General features: G+C 53.3%; 1 protein-coding gene across 2 annotated transcripts in view; it reads right to left on the bottom strand.

Annotated features, from left to right (window-relative positions):
- TBL1X (transducin beta like 1 X-linked) overlaps positions 1 to 23,682 on the bottom strand; it is a 238,419-nt gene that overhangs the window by 2,598 nt on the left and 212,139 nt on the right. For both annotated transcript variants that reach the window (XM_043459183.1, XM_043459184.1), the window contains 10 exons: positions 23,311 to 23,572; positions 20,192 to 20,324; positions 16,200 to 16,341; positions 14,563 to 14,626; positions 14,330 to 14,427; positions 12,606 to 12,666; positions 8,095 to 8,216; positions 3,952 to 4,026; positions 3,312 to 3,439; positions 484 to 649 (listed from right to left, as the gene is read on the bottom strand). In XM_043459183.1, the coding sequence (XP_043315118.1) occupies positions 484 to 649; positions 3,312 to 3,439; positions 3,952 to 4,026; positions 8,095 to 8,216; positions 12,606 to 12,666; positions 14,330 to 14,427; positions 14,563 to 14,626; positions 16,200 to 16,341; positions 20,192 to 20,324; positions 23,311 to 23,572 (1,251 nt within the window). The remainder of the gene's footprint in view (positions 1 to 483; positions 650 to 3,311; positions 3,440 to 3,951; positions 4,027 to 8,094; positions 8,217 to 12,605; positions 12,667 to 14,329; positions 14,428 to 14,562; positions 14,627 to 16,199; positions 16,342 to 20,191; positions 20,325 to 23,310; positions 23,573 to 23,682) is intronic.

Below are 23,682 nucleotides of genomic sequence, written 5' to 3'. Positions count from 1 at the left end.
CAAGGACTCAGAAAACACATAACCCGAGTCCCTGGCAGGGGCGACCCAGCTCCCACAAAGAGCCCCGGGTAGATGGCGCTGGGTGGGCTTATGCTCCCCTCCAGGGAACCGAGGATGTGTCTAGATATGTGTCCGAGGCGAGGCACTCCTGATTGGAAACTCAGGTTCTGGGGTCACCAAGAAAGTGAAATCAAAGCGTCAGTCGCTCAGTCGTGTCCGACTCTTGGCGACCCCACGGACTGTAGCCTGCCAGGCTCCTTTGTCCACGGGATTCTCCAGGTGAGAACACTGGAGCGGGCTGCCGTTCCCTTCACCGGGAGAATCTTTCCGACCCAGGGATCGAACCAGGGTCTCCTGCATTGCAGGTGGATTCTTTACCACCTGAGGCACCAGGGAAGCCCACGGGTCAGTGAGAACTTGACTGTGTTGGGTGTGGGGCTGGGGAGGGGGGAGACCCGGGCGGCGGGAATGCAGGGGGCTTACCTGAGTGTTCCAGATGTGCACGCACTTGTCGAAGGAGCCGCTGGCCAAGTACTTCCCGTCGGGGCTGAAGGCCACGCTGTAGACGGGCTCCTGGTGCTTGGTGAGCGTGTGGATGCACACGCCCCGCTCCACGTCCCAGAGTCGGACGGTAGAATCGAACGAGGCGCTGGAAGGACACAGAGGTCACCGCGGATGCCCGTGGGTTCAGAAAAGCTCACCACAGCTGCCAGTAGTTTCCCGCCGGTCTCCCGAGGACGCGACTCTCACAGTAAAAGAGTGGCTCTCCTGCGCAGACTCTGAACCTTTCAGAGACTATAAACCGGTCTTGCTCTTCTAGAACGTGACTTAAGATGCACTGAACAAAGAGCCACGGTCCAGGGAGGGGACACATGCATGCCTGTGGCCGATTCGTGCTGAGGTATGCCAAAAACCATCACAAAATCCTAAAGTGTTTCTCTTCCAATTAAGATAAATTAAAAAAAAGAAGTCACACAATAAATCTCTTTCTCTTTTTGGGTGCTGTTATTAGGGGAACAAATTGACAACCACACTCATTTATTTCTGCATTTCTCTGAGACATGAACGATATATCTTCGCGACATTTTCTAAAACAGTCCCACCACTGACAACACATGTTATCGCTGCCAACGAAAACAATGCCAAAAATAGAGCCGAGAACCATATTTGGGGACATAGCTAAGTGAGCGAACACAAATTTTAATCCCATGCGAATTAAAATATAATCGCATCCAAATATATAATCACACTCCCGGGAGCTGCAAATTTGAGTTACGTCTAAATCTGAAAGAAGAGCGGGCATGCATGCATGCCAAGTTGTCCCATTCATGTCCGACTCTTTGCGACCCCATGGACTGCAGCCCACCAGGCTCCTATCCATGGGATTCTCCAGGCAAGAACACTGCAGTGGGTTGCTGTGCACTCCTCCAGGGAGTCTTCCTGACCGAGAGATCAAACCCATGTCTCTTACATCTTCAGCACTTGCAGGCGGCTTCTTGACCACTAGTGCCACCTGGGAAGCCCACCCACCACAAAGCTGTTTCTCCCAGCATTTCTTCCCTCTTCTGGGACTTACATCCATCCCTTTATGCTTGGTTGTCTGGAAGCCTCACTTACGCCCGTCATGGGTACCATGTAATTCAGAAACAAAACAAAACAAAACAAAAGACACTGTTTTGTTCCTAGACCTTTAAGTGGACTTCAGGACAGTGACTTGCAATAAGAGGATAACAGCTCATCAGCATTTCAGCTGATGCAAGAATTCCTTCCTGTGTTTTCTGAGAGATGGCCTTGGGTCGTGCACTTTCAGTAACAGACTGTTCATCCCACTGTTATGGGACAAAGACAAGGGGAGGGGGGCTCCCCCTCACTTACAGCAGGGCTGGGCCACCAGCCACTTCTCCCCTCCACCCCATTCTCTGCAACTACGCAGAAAAAAAACCCACTACCGCTTCCTCCCAAGTCCTGTCTTTCCCAGGCCAGACACACCCACACTTCGTGGGATCATGGTTTCCAGAAGCCTCAGGGTATCCTTCCTTCACTTGGAATATCTTCAGCTTGTGTTCCTCAAGGTTCTTACTAAAATATCCTATTGGGAGGGCAACATTGTATCCTGCGTGACGTCGGACCAGGACCAGGAACACACAAGACTGCAGAACGCAGCCTCAGTGATGAGCTTTTGTGGACGTCTAACCACTCTGCTCCCTTCTGGCGTATCAATGACTGGCTAGTCCTCTGCCTCCCATGCTGCCGTCTAAGGGGGTTTATTGCATATACCAGGGGTCCCCATTCTCTGGGATCCGATGCCTGATGATCCGAGGTGAAGCAGGTGCAATCATAACAGAAATAAAGGGCACAGTAAATGTAGTGTGCTTGAATCATCCTGAAACCTTGGGAAAGTGATTTTCCATAAAGCTGGTCCCTGGTGGCAAAAAAGCAAGGGACAGCCAGGATGAACAGTTAGACTGGATCTGGTATCGGCTGGGGGACCTTTTAACACCATTCAACATTCTTCCCAGCTGCAGCCAAGTTGGGCCAAGTAAACCAAGCCCGAAGTTAGTCGCTCAGTCGTGTCTGACTGTTTGTGACCCCATGGACTACACAGTCCCTGGGATTCTCCAGGCCAGAATACTAGAGTTGATAGCCTTTCCCTTCTCCAGGGGATCTTCCTGACCCAGGAATCGCACAAGGGTCTCCTGCATTGCAGGTGGATTCTTTAGCAACTGAGCTATCAGGGAAGCCCGACCAAGCGCGAGGTCCAAGCTAAATTGTTTCCTTTTTTCAGCTGTAGTAAAAAGCTTCATCAAAGCAAAGTGCCGAGAGACTGGAGGTACGCGATTCCTTCTTCCAGCCTCAAGGTTAAAAGCATCTTCATCTCAACTTAGCCATGACGTGATAAGCTCTATCTCGCAGCCCTTGCACAGTGAGCGGTCTCTCTGGTTGAGTTAGTTGGTTTCTAAGTAACTTTGAGTGTGAGTCGCTCAGTTGTGTCCAACTCTCTGTGACCCCACAGACTGTAGCCCACCAGGCTCCTCTGTCCATGGGATTCTCCAGGCAAAAATACTGGAGTGGGTTGCCATTTCCTTCTCCAGGGGAATCTTCCCAACCCAGGGATCGGACCCAAGTCTCCTGCATTATAGGTAGACTCTTTAGCATCTGAGGGCATAAACACGTTTGCAAGACACCCTGACAGCATCTCGTGGTCTCTTGGGGACATGAGTGACTTTTACCGGCTGCGTGGCTGGCACAGCCTCAGCGATCAAGGGAGCTTTTGGGAAGTGAGACTGGGGTGTGGGCTGTCTGTCCATTACCTTGCCAGCATGATGCTGGAGTTGGGGTTGCTGGTGGCCGGACCAGTGGGACTCCACTTGATGGTGTATATCTCTTTGCTGTGCGCCTGAAGGTCGTGGACACACGTGTCCTGCTTCATACTCCAGATCTAGGGGACACAACGGGATCGCAGTGAGCAAAGGCTGATTCTCCCACCGGGGTGTGGGGAGTTGGGCACGGCTCCTGCCTGGAGCATTGCAGAGGTTTCTCTTGTCTCTGGGAAGCTCAGGGCCAGCGGGGTTGGCGGCTGACAATGGGCAGGTGCTTCACAGGCAGAGGCGTCCGCTGACTACCACGGGGCGCCCGTGAGAAAGGCCGGGGGCGGGAGAGGAGGCCGCAGTCCATATGACCCTGGTCTGATCTCTGAAGCTAGGCAGGGTCCAGTTGGGTCTAGTTAGTACTTGGATGGGAGAAAGGCCTCGGGAATGGAAGGAGGCTCCGTGGGAACACGGCCAATAAACAGGGCTTCACTGCCGGGGCAAGCAGCACGCCGTTTGCAGAGAGAAAAGACGACAGAGACAGCAATGGAGCTCATGACAGAACGGTCAGCTGCAGGAGCAGCACTGGGACTGAAGACAGCGTGGGGGTTCTGGGGGTCACCTAGGGTCATACCAGCCTTACCTTCAATGTCATGTCATCAGAACAGGAGGCTAGCAACATGCCAGAAGGATCCCATTTGATGGCGTTGACCTCATTCTGCAAGAGAGCCAAAGGGTTAAAAAGAAAGAAAGAAAGAAATGAAGGCCTGGGTGTAGTAAACACAAGCTTCCAGCAGGGGGCGGGAGCGCTCTGTCTTCTCTGCAAAAATCCTGGGAGTATTATAAAAATTGGGGGGAGGGGGAAGCCTGGGAGTAGTAAACAGAAGCGTCCAGCAGGGGGCAGGATCGCTCTGCCTTCTATCAAAAAGCTCGGGAGTAGTAAGCATAAGCGTCCAGCAGGGGACAGGAGCGCTCTGTCTTCTATGCAAAAAGCCCGGGAGTAGTAAGCCCAAGCGTCCAGCAGGGGGCAGGAGTGCTCTGTTCTTGCTGAAAAAACGCCTGGGAGTAGTAAGCACAAGCTTCCAGCAGGGGGCAGGAGTGCTCTGCCTTCTCTGCAAAAAGCCTGGGAGTAGTAAGCACAAGCGTCCAGCAGGGGGCAGGAGCGCTCTGTCTTCTATGCAAAAAGCCCGGTAGTAAACACAAGCGTCCAGCAGGCGGCAGGATCGCTCTGTCTTCTATGCAAAAAGCCCGAGTAGTAAGCACAAGCGTCCAGCAGGGGGCAGGAGCACTCTGTCTTCTATGCAAAAAGCCTGGGAGTAGTAAGCACAAGCGTCCAGCAGGGGGCAGGAGCGCTCTGTCTTCTATGCAAAAAGCCCGGGAGTAGTAAACACAAGCGTGCAGGGGGCAGGAGCGCTCTGTCTTCTCTGCAAAAAGCCTGGGAGTATAATAAAAAATAAATGGGGAAAAAGAAAAGAAAAGAAAAAAAAAAAAGCCTGGGAGTAGTAAGCACAAGCGTCCAGTGGGGGGGCAGGAATGCTCTGTCTTCTATGCAAAAAGCCCGGGAGTAGTAAGCACAAGTGTCCAGCAGGGGGCAGGATCACAGTCTTCTATGCAAAAAGCCTGGGAGTAGTAAGCACAAGCGTCCAGCAGGGGGCAGGAGCACTCTGTCTTCTATGCAAAAAGCCCGGGAGTAGTAAGCACAAGTGTCCAGCAGGGGGCAGGATCGCTGTCTTCTATGCAAAAAGCCCGGGAGTAGTAAGCACAAGCGTCCAGCAGGGGGCAGGAGCGCTGTGTTCTATGGAAAAAGCTTGGGGGTATAATTAAAATAATTGGGGGAAAAAAGAAAGAAAAAAAGAAAAAAAAAAAGCCTGGGAGTAGTAAGCACAAGCGTCCAGCAGGGGGCAGGACGCTCTGCCTTCTATGCAAAAAGCCCGGGAGTAGTAAGCACAAGCGTCCGGCAGGGGGCAGGAGCACTCTGTCTTCTATGCAAAAAGCCCGGGAGTGGTAAGCACAAGCGTCCAGCAGGGGGCAGGAGCGCTCTGTCTTCTATGCAAAAAGCCCGGGAGTAGTAAGCACAAGCGTCCAGCAGGGGGCAGGAGCACTCTGTCTTCTATGCAAAAAGCCCAGGAGTAGTAAGCACAAGCGTCCAGCAGGGGGCAGGAGTGCTGTGTCTTCTATGCAAAAAGCCTGGGAGTAGTAAGCAAGCACAAGCATCAGGGAGGGGGCAGGAGCGCTCAGTTCTCGCCGAAAAACGCCTGGGAGTAGTAAGCACAAGCGTCCAGCAGGGGGCAGGAGCGCTGTGTCTTCTATGTAAAAAGCCCGGGAGTAGTAAGCACAAGCGTCCGGCAGGGGGCAGGAGCGCTCTGTCCTCACTGCAAAAAGCCTGGGACCTGTAACACAGTTTGAATGCAGAGTTCCAAAGAATATCAAGAAAGCCTTCCTCAGTGATCAATGCAATGAAATAGAGGAAAACAACAGAATCGGAAAGACTAGAGATCTCTTCAAGAAAATTAAGAGATACCAAGGGTACATTTCACGCAAAGATGGGCTCAATAAAGGACAGAAGTGGTATGGTCCTAACAGGAGCAGAAGATATTAAGAAGAGGTGGCAAGAATACACAGAAGGACTGTAGAAAAAAGATCTTCAAGACCCAGATAATCATGATGGTGTGATCACCAACCTAGAGCCAGACATTCTGGAATGCGAAGTCAAGTGGGCTTTAGGGAGCATCGCTACGAACAAAGCTAGTGGAGGAGATGGAATTCCAGTTGAGCTATTTCAGATCCTAAAGATGATGCTGTGAAAGTGCCACACTCAATATGCCAGCAAATTTGGAAATCTCACCACTGGCCACAGGACTGGAAAAGGTCAGTTTTCATTCCAATTCCAAGGAAAGGCAGTGCCAAAGAATGCTCAAACTACTGCACAATTGCACCCATCTCACACGCTAGTAAAGTAATGCTCAAAATTCTCCAAGCCGGGCTTCAACAGTACATGAACCGTGAACTTCCAGATGTTCAAGCTGGATTGAGAAAAGGCAGAGGAACCAGAGATCAAATTGCCAACATCTGCTGGTTCATCAAAAAAGCAAGAGAGTTCCAGAAGAACATCTACTTCTTTATTGACTACGCCAAAGCCTTTGACTGTGTGGACCACAATAAACTCTGGAAAATTCTTAGAGATGGGAATATCAGACCACCTGACCTACCTCTGGAGCAATCTATATGCAGATCAGGAAGCAACAGTTAGAACTGGACATGGAACAACAGACTGGCTCTAAACAGGGAACAGAGTACATCAAGGCTGTATATTGTCACCCTGCTTATTTAACTTATATGCAGAGTACATCATGAGGAACGCTGGGCTGGAAGAAGCACCAGCTGGAATCAAGACTGCCGGGAGAAATATCAATAACCTCAGATATGCAGATGACAGCACCCTTATGGCAGAAAGCGAAGAAGACCTAACGAGCCTCTTGATGAAAGTGAAATAGGAGAGTGAAAAAGTTGGCTTAAGACCCAACATTCAGAAAACGAAGATCATGGCATCCGGTCCCAGCATTTCATGGCAAATAGATGGGAAAACAGTGGAAACAGTGGCAGACTCTTTTGGGGGGCTCCAAAATCACTGCAGACAGTGACTGCAGCCATGAAATTAAAAGACGCTTACTCCTTGGAAGGAAAGTTATGACCAACCTAGACAGCATATTAAAAAGCAGAGACATTACTTTACTGACAAAGGTCTGTCTAGTCAAAGTTATGGTCTTTCCAGTAGTCATGTATGTATGGGAGAGTTGGACTGTAAAGAAAATTGAGCAGATGCTTTTGAACTGTGGTGTTGGAGAAGACTCTTGAGAGTCCCTTGGACTGCAAGGAGATCCAACCAGTCCATCCTAAAGGAAAGCAGTCGTGAATATTCATTGGAAGGACAGATGCTGAAGCTGAAGCTCCAATCCTTTGGCCACCTGGCGCGAAGAGCTGACTCACTTGAAAAGACCCTGATGCTGAGAAAGACAAGGTGGGAGGAGAAGGGGACGACAGAGGATGAGATGGTTGGATGGCATCACCGACTCGATGGACTTGAGTTTGAGCGAGTTCCGGGAGTTGGGGATGGATGGGGAGGCCTGGCGTGCTGCAGTCCAGGGGGTCGCAAAGAGTCGGACAAGACTGAGCAACGGAACTGAACTAACACAAGCTTCCAGCAGGGGGCAGGAGCGCCCTGTCGTCTCTGCAAGAAGCCTGCTTGCATTCACCCTGGATAAGCAAGCACCACCCCAGGTTTCAGGCACATTTCCTTTTCTCCTTCCTCCTTGATATAAAGTGCACAGTCATACGCCCTATACAACCAGCCACCCTCAGCCATATTTCTCCAAGGGGGGAAAAAAAAATCACATCTAAGAAGGAAGCCAAATGAATTTACCTAGAAACCAGTATAAAACCAGTAAGTTATTTCAAAGCTGAGTTTAAGACTGATATTCTTAGTCACTCCCCCGCCCACCCCTTTATGTCCTCAGACATTTTAATAATAGCTACTTTAAAGTCTTTCCTGCAAAATCCAACACCTGGCTTATACCAGATATTTAAAAAAGAAAAAAAAACCACTGCCAACCCAGGTGGATAGCTGACCATCAGAGGTGTAGCTACAAGAGCCCCGAGGAGGCTGTAGGAGAATGAGTCAGCAGTCACAGTAAGTGGGCTTTTCATCCCAGGCAGAGACTGGCCGGTTTCCCAGCTCCCCACACACCTCTCGCGAACACGAGGCCCCACAGTGAGGACTCACACTCACCGTGTGTCCCTGGAACGTTTTGACGGGGCGGTCGCAGCCGAGTCTGCAGACGTGAATACACATGTCCGTGCTGCAGGAGGCAAACGTAGTGTTGTTCTGCCAGTCCACGTCGAGAGCAGGGGCTGCGGAGAGGCCAAGGGGGCAGGGGGTGGGGGAGAGGGGATGACACGGGCGTTCAGCGGGTGTGAAGACCTCAGCTGACTCAGAAGGAGCAGCAGCAGAGCTGAGAAATCTGACCATGTGATGAAGCAACACGCGCCGTGCCAACACGGCCTCGGTCCGTCACAGACCCTGAGGTCTGTCGTTTATGTTTGCACGGACGACCAGACGGCTCCAGAGATCCCCCCTACCCTGAAAGCATCACCCAAAGTGACGCTTGGGGTGCCCTGAGCACACAGCGTCTCGCTCCCCTGGTGCAGATGGGACGGGAGGAGAGAAGCACCTTGCTGCTCCCAGGATCACCACTGGGCTGAGTGATGAATTTGAAAAAGACTTCACAGCGTAAGTTCAACGAGCATGTGCCTCTCGCTGAGTTATATCCGACTCCTTGCGACCCCGTGGACTGCAGCCCACCGGGCTCCTCCATCCATGGGATTCTCCAGGCACGAATGCTGGAGTGGGTTGCTATTCCCTTCTCCAGGGAATCTTCCCTGATCCAGGGACGGAACTCAGGTCTTCTGCACGGCAGGCAGATTCTTCACCATCTGAGCCACCAGGGAAGCCCCACGTTCAAGGTATCAGTGTTGAAAAGAAATGCCCCACAACCCGTGACTGCATTCCACAGCTTGAAGATGCTGAGTTGACGAGGACATCTGAGAGGAGACAGGTGGCCTCAGGATGGACACCGTCTCTAGGTCTTGGGCCTTTCTCAGGGGCCGCTGGCTTTAAGACCTCTGTGAAGGTTTGGGGGATGTGACGGCCCTCTTCCCTTATGCCATCCTCCCCAGGAGACGACTCAGCACCCCTCGTTCTCTCCGGACACGTCCCTGCTTCTACGGAAAAGGAGGGTTAAGTCCTGCAAGCCTCTGCTCAGATCTTCATCAACTGATAAATACCCAACCTTGTCTCATGTGTGACGTAGGACAAGAATTCAGCTCACCCAGGACATGATAAATTGGACGACCCCCTCCCATCCTTAGCCTTCAACATATATTTATTAATTTTTAAAATATACTTTGGCCACCTGATGCAAAGAGCTGACTCACTCGAAAAGACCCTGATGCTGGCAAAGATTGAAGGCGGGAGGGGAAGGGGATGACAGAGGATGAGATGGTTGGATGGCATCACCGACTCGATGGACATGAGTCTGAGCAAACTCCGGGAGCTGGTGATAGACAGGGAGGCCTGGTGTGCTGCGGTCCATACGGTCACAAAGAGTCGGACGCGTCTGAGTGACTGAACAGTTTCTGGCTGTGATGGGTCTTGGTTGCTGTGTGAGTGACTCTCTAGCTGAGGTGTGCGGGGCTTCTCATTGAGCGGCTTCTCTTGTCAGGGAGCACAGACTCAGTAGTTGGAGGGCACGCGTTTACTTGATCCGTGGCAGACGGTACCTTCCCGGGTCAGGGATCGAACCTGAGTCTCCTGCCTTGCAAAGGTAGACTCTTAACCACCAGACCACCAGGGAAGCCCCTGTTCTTAACCTTCAAACCAGAGGTGCACCCCGTCCACCCTCCTGCCTTCCAGAACTGCAGGACGGACCCCATCAGCTTCCATGTCTAGCCCCATCCCCTCACAGAGCCTAGGGCGGGAGCGTTTCGTGGAGAGGCAACGCTGGCTTTTTCTCAACAACCCACGAAGGCGGGGCTCAGCACAGATCCACGGCTCTCGCTGAATGTGCCACACGCGCCCGACAGAATGAAGGAGCCGGATCCACTCAGCGGGATGATCCAGGGAGCGAGGGAGCAAAGCCCGCAGCTGCCCTTGTTTTTCACGCCGCACGCATGAGCAAAGTCACACATGTCCCAGGCTGGTCTGTGCCTTCGGGCGTGCAATTAATACGCCTGGAAGGGTGACAATCTGGCACGCGGTTCCTGGGATGGGGAGCGGCACCTGGCCTTAAAAACTAATGTGTGCTGAGCCCCGGCCATCAGAACGGAGGACGCTGTGTACTCAGCTGACTGGGGCCGTCGTTCTGCATCCACGCTGCTGCTGGGACCCTGCCCTCCCCCCATTAGTCATGATCCAGGGCTCAGCTGTTCCAGCGGGTCCGGGTGACCTCCCTGCTCACACTTGGCCAATGACGTTTGACCATCTGCACCGCTCCAGGTACAGGCAAGCTTCACTCTGCCTTCTCCTTTTAATTTTTAATTGAGAAAAGGTTACAGATTTGATGCTTTGGAACTGTGGTGCTGGAGAAGACTCTTGAGAGTCCTCTGGACAGCCAGGAGATCAAACTGGTCAATCCGAAAGGAAATAAACCCTGAATATTCACTGGAAGGATGGATGCTGAAGCTCCAATACTTCTGGTTGCCTGATGGGAAGGACTGACTCATTGGAAAAGACCCTGATACTGGGAAAGACTGAAGGCAGGAGGAGAAGGGGATGACAGAGGATGAGATGGTTGGATGGCATCACTGACTCGATGGACATGAGTTTGAGCAAACTCTGGGAGATGGTGAATGATCTCAAGGGCCAATGCATGTAACCACCACTGTGGTCAAGAGCCACAAGCGTGTTCCAACACCACCGGAACCTCCCTTGGGCCATGTTACTGGCCCACCATCCCCTCCCTGGACTGAGATATAAATGGTATGTCACCCAGCATGTAGTACTTGGGAGTCTGACTTTTTTTTTTTCCCCCCTAACTGCAGAACCCCCTTGAGACCTATCTAAGCCGCTGGGTATTACCCATCTTATGAGTCACTCAGCTGTGTCTGACTCTTTGCGACCCCATGGACTGTATAGCCCACCAGGCTCCTCTGTCCATGGAATTTTCCAGGCAGGAATACTGGAGCGGGTTGCCATTTCCTTCTCCAGGGGAATCTTCCCAACCCAGGGATCAAACCTGGGTCTCCTACACTGCACACAGATCTTTACAATCTGAGCCACTAGTTAGGTCCTATCTGAGTCATGATTTGACCCTTGTGGCTTGGACAGTATCATCAACAGTCTATTGAAAAAAATTTTAAAACATTCTATTGGTAATCTATTCCTTCTCATGGCCAAGTGGCAGAAAACTGTGAAAAAAAAAATCAGACCCTCAGTTTTGACTCTTTGTGACCCCATGGACTGTAGCCTGCCAGGCTCTTCTGTCCATGGGATTCTCCAGGCAAGAATACAGGAGAGGGTTGCCCTGCCTTCCTCCAGGGGACCTTCCCGACCCAGGGATTGAACCTGGGTCTCCTGTACTGCAGGCAGATTCTTTACTGTCTGAGCTGCCAGGGAAGCCCCTGCACTTGTTTTAAACCTGTTCTTTCTCAATGCTGAGAGGTGGAACACTGTTAGGCTCTGAGGCCTAACGCTTCCTGCTGACCAAGGACACCCCGACCAGGCCTTCATGGGGAACACCTCCGGAGAGGCAAGGCAGCTGCTGAGATCAACGCATCACATGCTGAGGACGGCTGTCCCTCCAGCTTGAACAAAAGCACGCTCCCTCCCTCCTCCTCCATCTTGGACAGCGTCTAACACACCGCTTCACGCTAAAAAGCAACAGGAAATGACAACCAGAGCCGACCCAGCGACGGGATACGGGTCGATTTCATGGGCAGCAACACCCCAGGTCAGAAGCTCCCTGAGGACAGAAGAGACACATGGTCCACGGGATAGAAAGCCTGGGACCTTGGGAATGCTCTGGGGAAAATTTACATCCTGCAGAAAGACTCAATACACGAGTCCTCAAGATGAAAACTCTTTCGAGTTTATCTTGGGCACAGGACTCTCTGAGGAAATCAGAAGCCAGAGCTGTGTGTGGTACAGACATCTGCCCCCATCACAGGAGCATACTGGTGCTACGCACCGGGAATCAGAACCCTGGCAAGGTTCTGCCCCGTCACCAGACATACACAGAAGACACGGGCTGACTGCCTCTCCGGGACGCGAGGTATGCACGGGGGCCTCCGGGGCTCTGCCGGCCGAGCCCGGAGGGAACGAATGACCGCGCGCCTTTGCCACACTCGTGTCGAGGGCCCTGCGGGGAACCTCTCCTCTCAGCCTGGTCCTGCAGAACCACACCCCTCCCCGCCTGCGTGGACCCCTCCCAGGTACTGAGGTGGATCACGCTGGCTTGGGGAGTCCTGGGGGCCAGCCCTGTGGGTCTGAGCATCACCAGGAACCCACATCTGCCCAGCAGGAGAGACCCTCGGATATCTGCCAACACATCACCTCGGGGCCGCCCGATGTATCAGCAAACGTCCACCCCGCACGCTCAGCACTGCCCTTGAGGCATGCCTTCTTCCGAGCATTCACCCTTATTTTAAGAGACCCGTCTCAGGACTCCGAATTCTTATTTTTGAATTAAAAACAAGAAAAGTAAAAGAGAAAAAAAAAAAAAGGAAAAATACGAAAATACTCACCAGAATGAAACGGAAACTGTTGTTTGGCTTCTCCTGTGTGAGCATCCCAGATTATGGTTGTCTGTGCTCCGCAAAAAAAATAAATAAAAAAAAAATTTAAATACCGGTGCCTCCTGCAACGTTTTCTCATGAAAAATTTGTCACACACGAGAACACAGCGAGCTCCTCTTTCTTTCTAAACCAGCACTGCTCAACTTAAAAAATTTCTAGCAGACACGGTAAAAAATTTAAAAAAAAGAAAAAGAAAGAAAGAAACCAGTAAAACCGATTTTCACAATATATAGTTTATTTCACTCCAGTACGGTGAAAATGTTGTCACTTCAACATGAATCAATATGTTCGTATCACGTGGCCTGCGTCTTTTTTGCCCGCTCTTTGGAATCCAGGGTGTGTCTTACAGACTTAAATCACCCAGACGTCACACTTTTGAACTCAGCCACACGTGTTTGCTCATTATACTCCTCCGGACAACGGCAGCCATAACTGATATGCAGGAAACTACCAATTTTGGTGGGAATCCCATCTATATCCTCAAACTTGAAAACCTATCATTAAAAAAAAAAAAAAACAAAAAAAAACCTTTTCCTTTTTAAATGAAAAGATTTTTGGTTCCACAGGACGTGAGATCTTTAAGCTTCCTCAGCCATGGATGGAACGTGTGGCCCTCTGTACTGGAAAGCAGAGTCTTAAGCACCGGACCCACCAGGGAATTCCCAAACATGAAAAACTATTGGGGGGGAAAAATGCATATTTAATACCGCCTTTTGGGGTATTATTCTGCAGGTTTACAATTGGAAAATTGCCCCAAAAGGTGGTATTAGATATGCATTCACCACCCCCCCATATTAAGGAGAAAAAAAAAAAAGGATCTCCAACCCCAGAAGACAAAGGAAGTCACGAATGGTTATGAACACATTATAGTGTTGGGGAGACACTTGGGGAAGAAGCTGGAGGCAGCTCGATGCAAAACATTTGGAATTAATTCTCAAGTGGAATTTTCAGCCAAATTGGAAACTTGACACCTCCCTGTCAATGACATTTTAACAAAGATCTTCCTCTACGAAGGACTGGTTCTCTTTTTGTATCAACTGCGTTAATGTTCCTGGAGAAATACTGACAGCATTGAGTGTGTCTGAAAAACTTCAGGCCAGCTCCAGCGCTAAGTAAATTCAATTGTGTCCGACTCTCTGTGACCCCATGGACTATAAGTTCACCAGGCTTCTCTGTCCATGGAATTCTCCAGGCAAGAACTCTGGAATGGGTTGCCATGCCTTCCTCCAGGGGATCTTCCCGATGCAGGGATCGAACCCACGTCGCTTGTAAGTCTCCTGCACTGGCAGGCGGGTTCTTTACCGCTAGCGCCACCTGGGAAGCTCTAGACCAATTCACAGTTTTATCCTCCACTCCACTGTGTGGTTCATAGGATTTTAGTTCACTGAGGGTCAAAGCCAGTGTCCCTAACTTAAATTTCCTCCCTGAGAACGTATCAGTTTCAAGAACATTGCTATTATTCCTGCCATAGTTGATTCATCACGGGAGACAGTCTCTCACTCAGAGGCTTCTAGAATTCCAGAAGATCAAGATCACCAAAGCTCACAAAACCTAAACAAGGCCCCTTTGATTTCTTAAGGGGAGGCAGAATTTTCAGAATTCCAAGAAACCGTGATGTTTCCCGAGAGACTAAACACAGATGAAAAAGCAGTGTATCTTACGCAAACACTCACTTTGTCTACTCCAGCACTCAAAATGTAATTCCCCTTCTTGTTCCACTTCAAGGCGAAGATGGGGCCTTTATGTTGGCCCAAGGTGCTGGCCAGGTTACCTGGTATGTTAGAAAGAAAGAGAGGAAGCAGGGTGACTTCTGAGACCCGCCAGGTCTGTAACCCCGGAGGATGACAATTCACAGCACCCCCTCCTCCAACCCTAACGCGAGGGAGGTGGGGCCAGGACTACTTACCATCCTCTGTCCATATTCTTGCAAAACCATCGTAGGAACCCGTAGCCAACAGTGTCCCATCGCTCTGTGGGCCAGAAACACACACCAACACAAACTATTTATTAGAGGCTGCACGCGGGACCTGCGTTCCCCGAGCAGGGGTTGAACTCACGGCCCCTGCAATAGAGGGGCAGACTCCTGACCCCTGGACCACCAGGAAGGTCCCAGACTTCCCCCACCCCAAACCAGCGCAAGGCCAGGGGCCAAGCAAAACACAGCACACCCCATCACCATTGATGACACCAACAAGACACCATTTGAAAGACACTGTGTGACTCTGGGAGACCTAAGCGAGCTTTGAGAAACAGCTGCAGACACTTTGATGAGAGAAGTAGTCTGTGATGAAATGACAGGACACACAGGAATGCGATAAACTGTTGGTGGGAATGCAAACTAGTACAGCCGCTGTGGAGAACACTGTGGAGAGTCCTTAAAAAACTGGAAATAGAACTGCCATATGACCCCGCAATCCCACTGCTGGGCATACACACCAAGGAAACCAGAATTGAAAGAGACACGTGCACCCCAATGTTCATCGCAGCACTGTTTACAACAGCTAGGACATGGAAGCAACCTAGATGCCCATCAGCAGACGAATGGATAAGAAAGCTGTGGTACATAGACACCATGGAATATTACTCAGCCATTAAAAAAGAATGCATTTGAGTCAGTTCTAATGAGGTGAATGAAACTGGAGCTTATTATACAGAGTGAAGTAAGCCGGAAAGAAAAACACCAATACACTATACTAAGGCATATATACGGAATTTAGAAAGATGGTAACGATGACCCTATATGCGAGACATCAAAAGAGACACAGACGTACAGAACAGTCTTTTGGACTCTGTGGGAGAAGGCGAGGGTGGGATGATCTGAGAGAATGGCATTGAAACATATATATTACCATATGTGAAAGAGATAGCCATTCCAGGTTGGATGCATGAGACAAGTGCTCGGGGCTGGAGCACTGGGATGACCCTGAGGGATGGGACTGGGAGGGAGGTGGGAGCGGGGTTCAGGATGGGGGACACATGTACACCCATGGCTGATTCATGTCAGTAGATGGCAAAAACCGCTACAATATTGTAAAGTAATTAGGCTCCAATTAAAATAAATAAATTAAAAAAAAATAAAATGGAAAACAGAAAAAATAAATAAGTAAACTGTATAGTCCAAAACCAAAAAAAAAGAACGTGATAAAGAAAAAGTGAAAAGACGCTGGAGAGCTGTGTGTATGTCCGGGCACAGATGCTGAGGCTCGGGTGGGAAGTCAGCTTTTCCCTGGGCACACCTCACAGGGTACCCCCACATGACAGGCTCCCCGATAAAGCCGCCAGACTGCTCCTGCCGACGTGTAGCTTGCTGAACACCATCCGGCTGGCGGTGTGCCGATGCGGACAGCCGCAGGAGCAGCGCTCAGAAAGCGGGGGGTGGAGTGGGGTGGGGTGGGGGGCCCACCCAGATCCCCAGGTGGGCTGATCCACAATCCCGTCCCCCTCCTGGGGTCCGCCCCAGCTCCATCCGACGCCACAGCCCTGGCTGAGGCCCCAGGGGCCGCACCGGCTTCCCCGACGGCGTCCGGGAGGGAGGCGGCTTACGTTCCAGTCCAGCGAGGTGACGTCTTTGTTACTGGGGACGTCGTGGCCCCCCTCCCGGATACAGTGCCGGAGCACCAGCTGCGTGGAGCCGCCGTTGCTGTTCTCATTCAGGTTCCATATCCTGGCGGTCGAGTCTCCGGACCTGCGCGAGGAACACACGCGGCACTCAGCGCCCGGTCCCAGAGCAAGCACCGCCCACCGCCGCTTGTCGCACGGCTGGGTCCCCCCGCCTTTATAACGTTGCTCAAAAAAAAAAAATTGCAGGGGTTTTCTCTTTCCAGCCGTAGGTGTCCTTAATCATTTTAAACGTCTGTGCATAGCTTTCCACGTGGCTGAGAAAACAGCTGAATAAGGACTTTTGCACAGTCTTAGACACCCCAAGAGGTCCCCCCACTCAAAGCCCTGCTCCGTACACTCTAGGAAGATGCTGCACACGACGTAGGAAGGGAATGTCTGTCCCAGGAGGAAGGACTCGGACACCCGGACCCCGGGCACCCCTTAGCTGACCCTGGAGGACTCGGACACCTGGAACCCAGGCACCCCAAACCTGACCCTGGAGGACTCGGACACTTCGACCCTCGGTGCCCCAAACCTGACCCTGGAGGACTCGGAAACCCTGACCCTGGGTGGCCCCACACAACACCCTGGAGGACTCAGACACCCAGGCCCTGGGCACCCCCCACCTGACCCTGGAAGACTCAGACACCTGGACCCTGGGCACCCCTTAGCTGACCCTGGAGGACTCGGACACCTGGAACCCGCGTACCCCAAACCTGACCCTGGAGGACTTGGACACCTGAATCCCAAGCACCCCAAACCTGTGCCCTGGACCCTGGGCACACCCCAAACTAACCCTGGAGGACTCGGACACCTGGAACCCGGGTACCCCAAACCTGACCCTGGAGGACTCAGACACCTGAATCCCAAGCACCCCAAACCTGACCCTGGAGGACTCGGACACTTCAACCCTGGGTGCCCCAAACCTGACCCTGGAGGACTTGGAAACCCTGACCCTGGGTGCTCCCCCACAACACCCTGGAGGACTCAGACACCCAGACCCTGGGCAACCCCCACCTGACCCTGGAGGACTCAGACACCTGGACCCTGGGCACCCCTTAGCTGACCCTGGAGGACGTGGACACCTGGAACCCAGGTACCCCAAACCTGACCCTGGAGGACTCGGACACTTCAACCCTGGGCGCCCCCCCACCACACCCTGGAGGACTCAAGACACCCAGACCCTGGGCACCCCCCACCTGACCCTGGAGGACTCAGACACCTGGACCCTGGGCACCCCAAACCTGACCCTGGAGGACTCAGACACCTGGACCCTGGGCACACCGACCTGACCCTGGAGGACTCGGACACCCAAACTTCAGGCTCCCCCCATCTGACCCTACAGGACTCGGACACCCAGATCCCAGGAACTCTCCACCTTATCCAGGAGGACTTGGACATCCAGACCCCGGGAACTCCCCAACCTGACCCTGGAGGACTCGGACACCTGGAGCCCACACACCCCCCAACCTGACCCTGGAGGACTTGGACACCTGGACCCTGGGCACTCCCCAACCTGACCCTGGAGGACTCGGACACCTGGACCCCAAACACACCCCCAACCTGACCCTGGAGGACTAGGACTCCTGGACCCTGGGCACACCGACCTGACCCTAGAAGACTTGGATATCCAGACGCTGGGTCCCCCTCAACCTGACCCTGGAGGATTTGAAAACCTGGACGCTGGGCACTGCCCAACCTGACCCTGTAGGACTTGGACACCTGAATCCCGGGCACCCCGCTACCTGACCCTGGAGGACTCGGACATCCAGACCTCAGGATCCCCCCCACCTGACCCTACAGCACTCGGACACCTGGATCCCAGGAACTGTCCCCCTGACCCAGGAGGACTTGGACACCCGGATCCCAGGAACTCTCCACCTGACCCAGGAGGACTTGGACACCCAGACCCCAGGAACTCCCCAACCTGACCCTGGAGGACTTGGACACCTGGACCCTGGGCACTCCCCAACCTGACCCTGGAGGACTCGGACACCCAGACCTCAGGCTCCCCCCACCTGACCCTACAGGACTCGGACACCTGGATCCTAGGAACTGTCCCCCTGACCCAGGAGGACTTGGACACCCAGACCCCAGGAACTCCCCAACCTGACCCTGGAGGACTTGGACACCTGAATCCCGGGCACCCCGCTACCTGACCCTGGAGGACTTGGACACCTGGACCCTGGGCACTCCCCAACCTGACCCTGGAGGACTTGGACACCTGGACCCCGGGTACCCCCCAACCTGACCCTGGAGGACTCGGACACCCAGACCTCAGGCTCCCCCCACCTGACCCTACAGGACTCGGACACCTGGATCCTAGGAACTGTCCCCCTGACCCAGGAGGACTTGGACACCCAGACCCCAGGAACTCCCCAACCTGACCCTGGAGGACTTGGACACCTGAATCCCGGGCATCCCGCTACCTGACCCTGGAGGACTCGGACATCCAGACCTTAGGCTCCCCCCCACCTGACCCTACAGCACTCGGACACCTGGATCCCAGGAACTGTCCCCCTGACCCAGGAGGACTTGGACACCCGGATCCCAGGAACTCTCCACCTGACCCAGGAGGACTTGGACACCCAGACCCCAGGAACTCCCCAACCTGACCCTGGAGGACTTTGGACACCTGGACCCCGGGTACCCCCCAACCTGACCTTGGAGGACTCGGACACCTGGACCCGGGCACACCCCAAACCTAACCCTGGAGGACTCGGACACCCAGACCTCAGGCTCCCCCCACCTGACCCTACAGCACTCGGACACCTGGATCCCAGGAACTGTCCCCCTGACCCAGGAGGACTTGGACACCCAGACCCCGGGAATTCCCCAACCTGACCCTGGAGGACTCAGACACCTGGACCCCAGGCACCCCCCAACCTGACCCTGGAGGACTTGGACACCTGGACCCCGGGTACCCCCCAACCTGACCCTGGAGGACTCGGACACCTGGACCCGGGCACACCCCAAACCTAACCCTGGAGGACTCGGACACCTAGATGCCGGACACCCCAAACCTGACCCTGGAGGACTCAAACACCTGGACCCCGGGCACCCTGACCTGACCCTGGAAAACTCGGACACCTGGACCCTGGGCACCTCCCAACCTACCCCGTGGCACCCCCTACCCTGACCCTGGAGGATTTGACCACCTGGACCCTGGGCACCACCCAACCTGACCCTGGAGGACTCGGACACCCAGACCTCAGGCTCCCCCCATCTGACCCTATAGGACTCAGACACCCGGATCCCAGGAACTCCCCACCTGACCCAGGAGGACTTGGACACCCAGACCCTGGGAACTCCCCAGCCTGATCTGGAGAATTGGGACACCTGGATCCCGGGCATGCCCCAAACCTAACCCGGGAGGACTCAGACACCTGGACCCCGGGTACCCCTGAAACCTAACCCTGGAGGACTTGAACACCTGGACCCCAGACACCCCCCAAAGCTAACCCTAGAGGACTTGGACACCTGGACCCTGGGCGCCCCCCAAAGCTAACCCTGGAGGACTCGGACACCTGGACCCCGGGCACACCCCAAAGCTAACCCTAGAGGACTTGGACACCTGGACCCTGGGTGCCCCCCAAAGCTAACCATGGAGGACATGGACACCTCAACCCCGGGCACACCCCAACCCTGATCCTGGAGGGCTTGGACACCTGGAGCCTGGGCACACCCCAATCCTAACCCTGGAGGACTCAGACACCTGGACCCTGGGCATCCCTCAACCCTGACTCTGGAGGACTTGGATGCCTGGACGCTAGGCACCCCCCAAACCTGACCCTGGAGGACTTGGATACCTGGATCCCAGGCAGCCCCCAAACTGATCCTGGAGGATTCAGACACCTGGACCCCAGGCACCCCCCCACCTGACCCTGGAGGACTTGAACACCTGGACCCCGGGCACCCCCGGCCTGACCCCTTACCCTGAAGCCAAGAGGTCACTGACAGGGTTCCAGGCACAAATGAACACTTCGGACTCGTGGCCCCGAAGGACGGTGGCCTTGCTGGGCGGGATCTCCACGTCTCCGTCGATTTCCATTGGTTTCGAATGATTATCTGCCAAGGGGAACAGGACAGGACACGTGTGTGGCTGACACCAAAGAAACCCATCCCTCCTCAGAGCATGTAAGCTTTACAGACAACCTCCTCTGCTGTGATGTCAGCTCACTTGTGACGATTATAACCAGGTGATGGCTTCTGTGTAACCTTCTGTGAAGCCACACTTCCTCACAGCCTCCCAATCTGATAGGGGAGTAACAGCCGGTGTTTATTCTTTCTAACTAGGGCCAGGCTCATAGGTAATAACAACGGGAATAAGACTGGAAAGAAACAACAGACAGCTGTCTCTTGAGCAGACTTTGAAGGTTCCTTCTCTTTTACCTCTACAGTAAAAAGAAGCATATTCTGTTATATTTTCTTAAGAAGTCAATGAGGAGAAGGGGACGACAGAGGATGGGATGGTTGCATGCAGTCATCGACACAATGGATGTGAGTTTGAGCAAACTCTGGGAGATGGTGATGGACAGGGAACACGTGAGTGCTTCAGCCCATGGGGTCTCAAAGAGTCAGACACCAATGAATGAACAACAATACAAGTGAAATTAGGGGTTTCTGAATACCAAAGGCTATCTCGCTCTTTGGTATACGCCTAGAACGTAAGCTGTGTTGGTGCTGTTTAGTCCCTAGGTCATGTCGGACTCTTTGTGACCCACTTTCTCTGTACATGGGGATTCTCCAGGCAAAAATACTGGAGTGGGTTGCTGTTTCCTCCTCCAGGGGATCTTCCCAACCCAGGGATCGAACCCGCCATCTCTTAAACGTCTCCTGCATCGGCAGACGAGATCTTTACTGGTGAACAACTTAGCAACTGAAGAACAAGTCAGTTGCAAACGTTGCTGCTAGAATGCAAGTTACAATTCAAGTGACACTGGGAATAACTAGGATACACATAAAGTATTTTCAGCCAAAGTTCCTTCCTGTTGACAGGACAAGTGATTTTATAAGACACCTTCCTGAGGTGTCACCTGCTTACCTACGGAGCTCCCATGTGGACACACCATCTTTCTTCCAGAAGGCTCACCACCCACAACCCCTCGGCCTGCAAACACCCTCATGGTCTTGGGACTCAAATGCTGTTTTCCTACCGGAGCCAAGTGTGTTCCAGGCTCTCGAAGACATGCAGCCACACCCCAGACGACCCAACGGGGACTCCAGGTTGTGAAAGGGTGGTGGCGACAAGTCACGGTAGATGCCACCCAGAAGAGACTCATCCCGGATCATGCTGTAGTCATGTAGCTCAGTCATGACCGACTCTTTGCGACCCCATGGACTGTAGTCTGCCAGGCTCCTCTGTCCTGGAATTTCCCCAGGCCAGAATACTGGAGTGGGTTGCCATATCCTCCTCCAGGGGATCTTCCCCACCCAGGGATGGACCCTGAGTCTCCTGCACTGTGGGCAGATTCTTTACCATCTGAGCCCCCAGCAAAGTCCTGAAAAGTGGACCCATTTTTTTCCCTTCTATGTGGCGCATGGAAGAACTTTCTTGAAGGTCAGGATGAAGTCTAACTTCAGACTCTGTATGTCTGGCTGCAGCTGCCTTTTAACAAGAGCAGGTGGGACAGAATGGAAGTTGGAAACCAGTGGACGCTGCATGTGTGTGTATGTCTGTCAGGGGGAGGTTGATGGGGGTGGTGGCCAGCCCTCAGGTGGAAACTAACCCCACTGCAGAGGCCCCTTCAAACGAAGGAGGAGCCGGGAGCTTCCAGCGCAACTTAAGCTGTGTGCCTGTCTCCATGAGGCTACGCTCCCTTGGGGTTTTAGAACGAAAGACACGGTTCAGTTTAAAAGTTTGCAAGATTTCTGTCACAGTAGTAGGTAAGTAGATTTCTCAAAGCTCACCAATTATGCTTCCTTTCTGGGGTGAAAGATGAAGAAAACAGGGACTTTCACCTTCTGGGCTGGTGGCTGAAGCAAGCAAGGACGTCCACCTTATTCCTGTTTTACTTTGAGCGCCGTGACGGAGAGACCCCAGGGGAGTGGGCCAGCCCACGAGTGACGTGTAGGCACAAGCCACGTTATCTTTTCTTCTCCTTTCCTGGCCCCCCATCCTTGCGAATCTTGTGAACACTGATTATTGGAAGGTCATTTGATTTGACATTGTACACAGACAGTTCTTGAAGCCGTCCTGCATGGCAGCCTGGCCCTTCTCTCTGCCCAGCGGTGGAGCCATGTCCCGACTCCAGTGGGGAGAGGCTCGGCCCAGAGATGACAAGCTGCTGCCTCAGGGATGCACAGCTGCTCGGAGGGAAGGGGCGTTCAAAACAGGGAAGAACACACTCGCACTGGCAGAGACTCACATGCACGCACACACACGCACACTCTGAACGTAGAACTTCCTAGAAGCTGTCTCTGAATTTGTAGGCAGCAGGTTCTCTGGGTTTCCCTGGTGGCTCGGATGGTAAAGAATCCACCTACCAGTGCAGGAGACGCCGGTCCGATCCCTGGGTCAGGAAGATCCCCTGGAGAAGGGAATGGCTACATACACTCCAGTATTCTAGCCTGGAGCATCCCATGGACAGAGGAGCCTGGCAGGAGAGTGTCCACGGGGCTCACGAAAGAGGCAGACCCAATGGAAGCGACTTAGCATCCTTGCGCGGGAGTATACTATTGTGATGCAGGGAGCTCTATAAACAACCTAGAGGGCTGAGATAAGCTAGGAGTGAGCTTCAAGAGGGAGGGGACATGTGTATACCTATGGCTGATTCATGCTGATGGATGGCAGGGGAGCTATGTATATCTATGCAGACGTTGGTGTTGATGGATGGCAGAAACCAACACAATACTGTTCATTAATTGTCCTCCAATTAAAACAAAAAAGAGAACATCATGCCTAAGGATTTCGATGGAAAAATTGGAGGAAGAAGCTCTCCTGGGTGCAGAGTAAGCAAACGCTAGCCGTGGCCTGCAGGGCACCGTCCAGCGAACCCAGCCAGACTTGGAGGACACCAGAGAAGCCCGCTGAGACCGGGCACCCTGCACTCACTGATGGCGTGCGCGCCGTTCTCCTCCCCGTTGACCGTGGCTTCGCCGTTCTTTGGTGGGTTCTGCTGGGAGACGGCCGCGGGGGCCGCCGTCGTGGCCGCTGCCGCTGCGGCTGCTGCAGCGGCGGCTGCCGCCGCCGCGGCCGCCTGCTGCTGGGCCAGTTTCTCTCGGAAGGCCTGCTGCCGCGTCTGCACCACGTCCGGCATCACCGCGTCGATCAGGGACAGGGACTCTATGGGGCGGCCGTCGAACACCGTGCCGTCCTGCGGACAGAGTCCCCGGTGGGGGGGTGGGGGTCAGTTCCGACTGGGCGTCTCCTGGGTCGGAAACGCAGGTGCCTGGGGCCCGGGCGAGGCGGGGACTTGGACTGGGA

This window comes from Cervus canadensis, chromosome X, assembly GCF_019320065.1.
Source record: "Cervus canadensis isolate Bull #8, Minnesota chromosome X, ASM1932006v1, whole genome shotgun sequence".
In the NCBI taxonomy this organism is placed as follows: Eukaryota; Metazoa; Chordata; class Mammalia; order Artiodactyla; family Cervidae; genus Cervus; species Cervus canadensis.
This window is presented reverse-complemented; position numbering and strand designations above follow the sequence as displayed.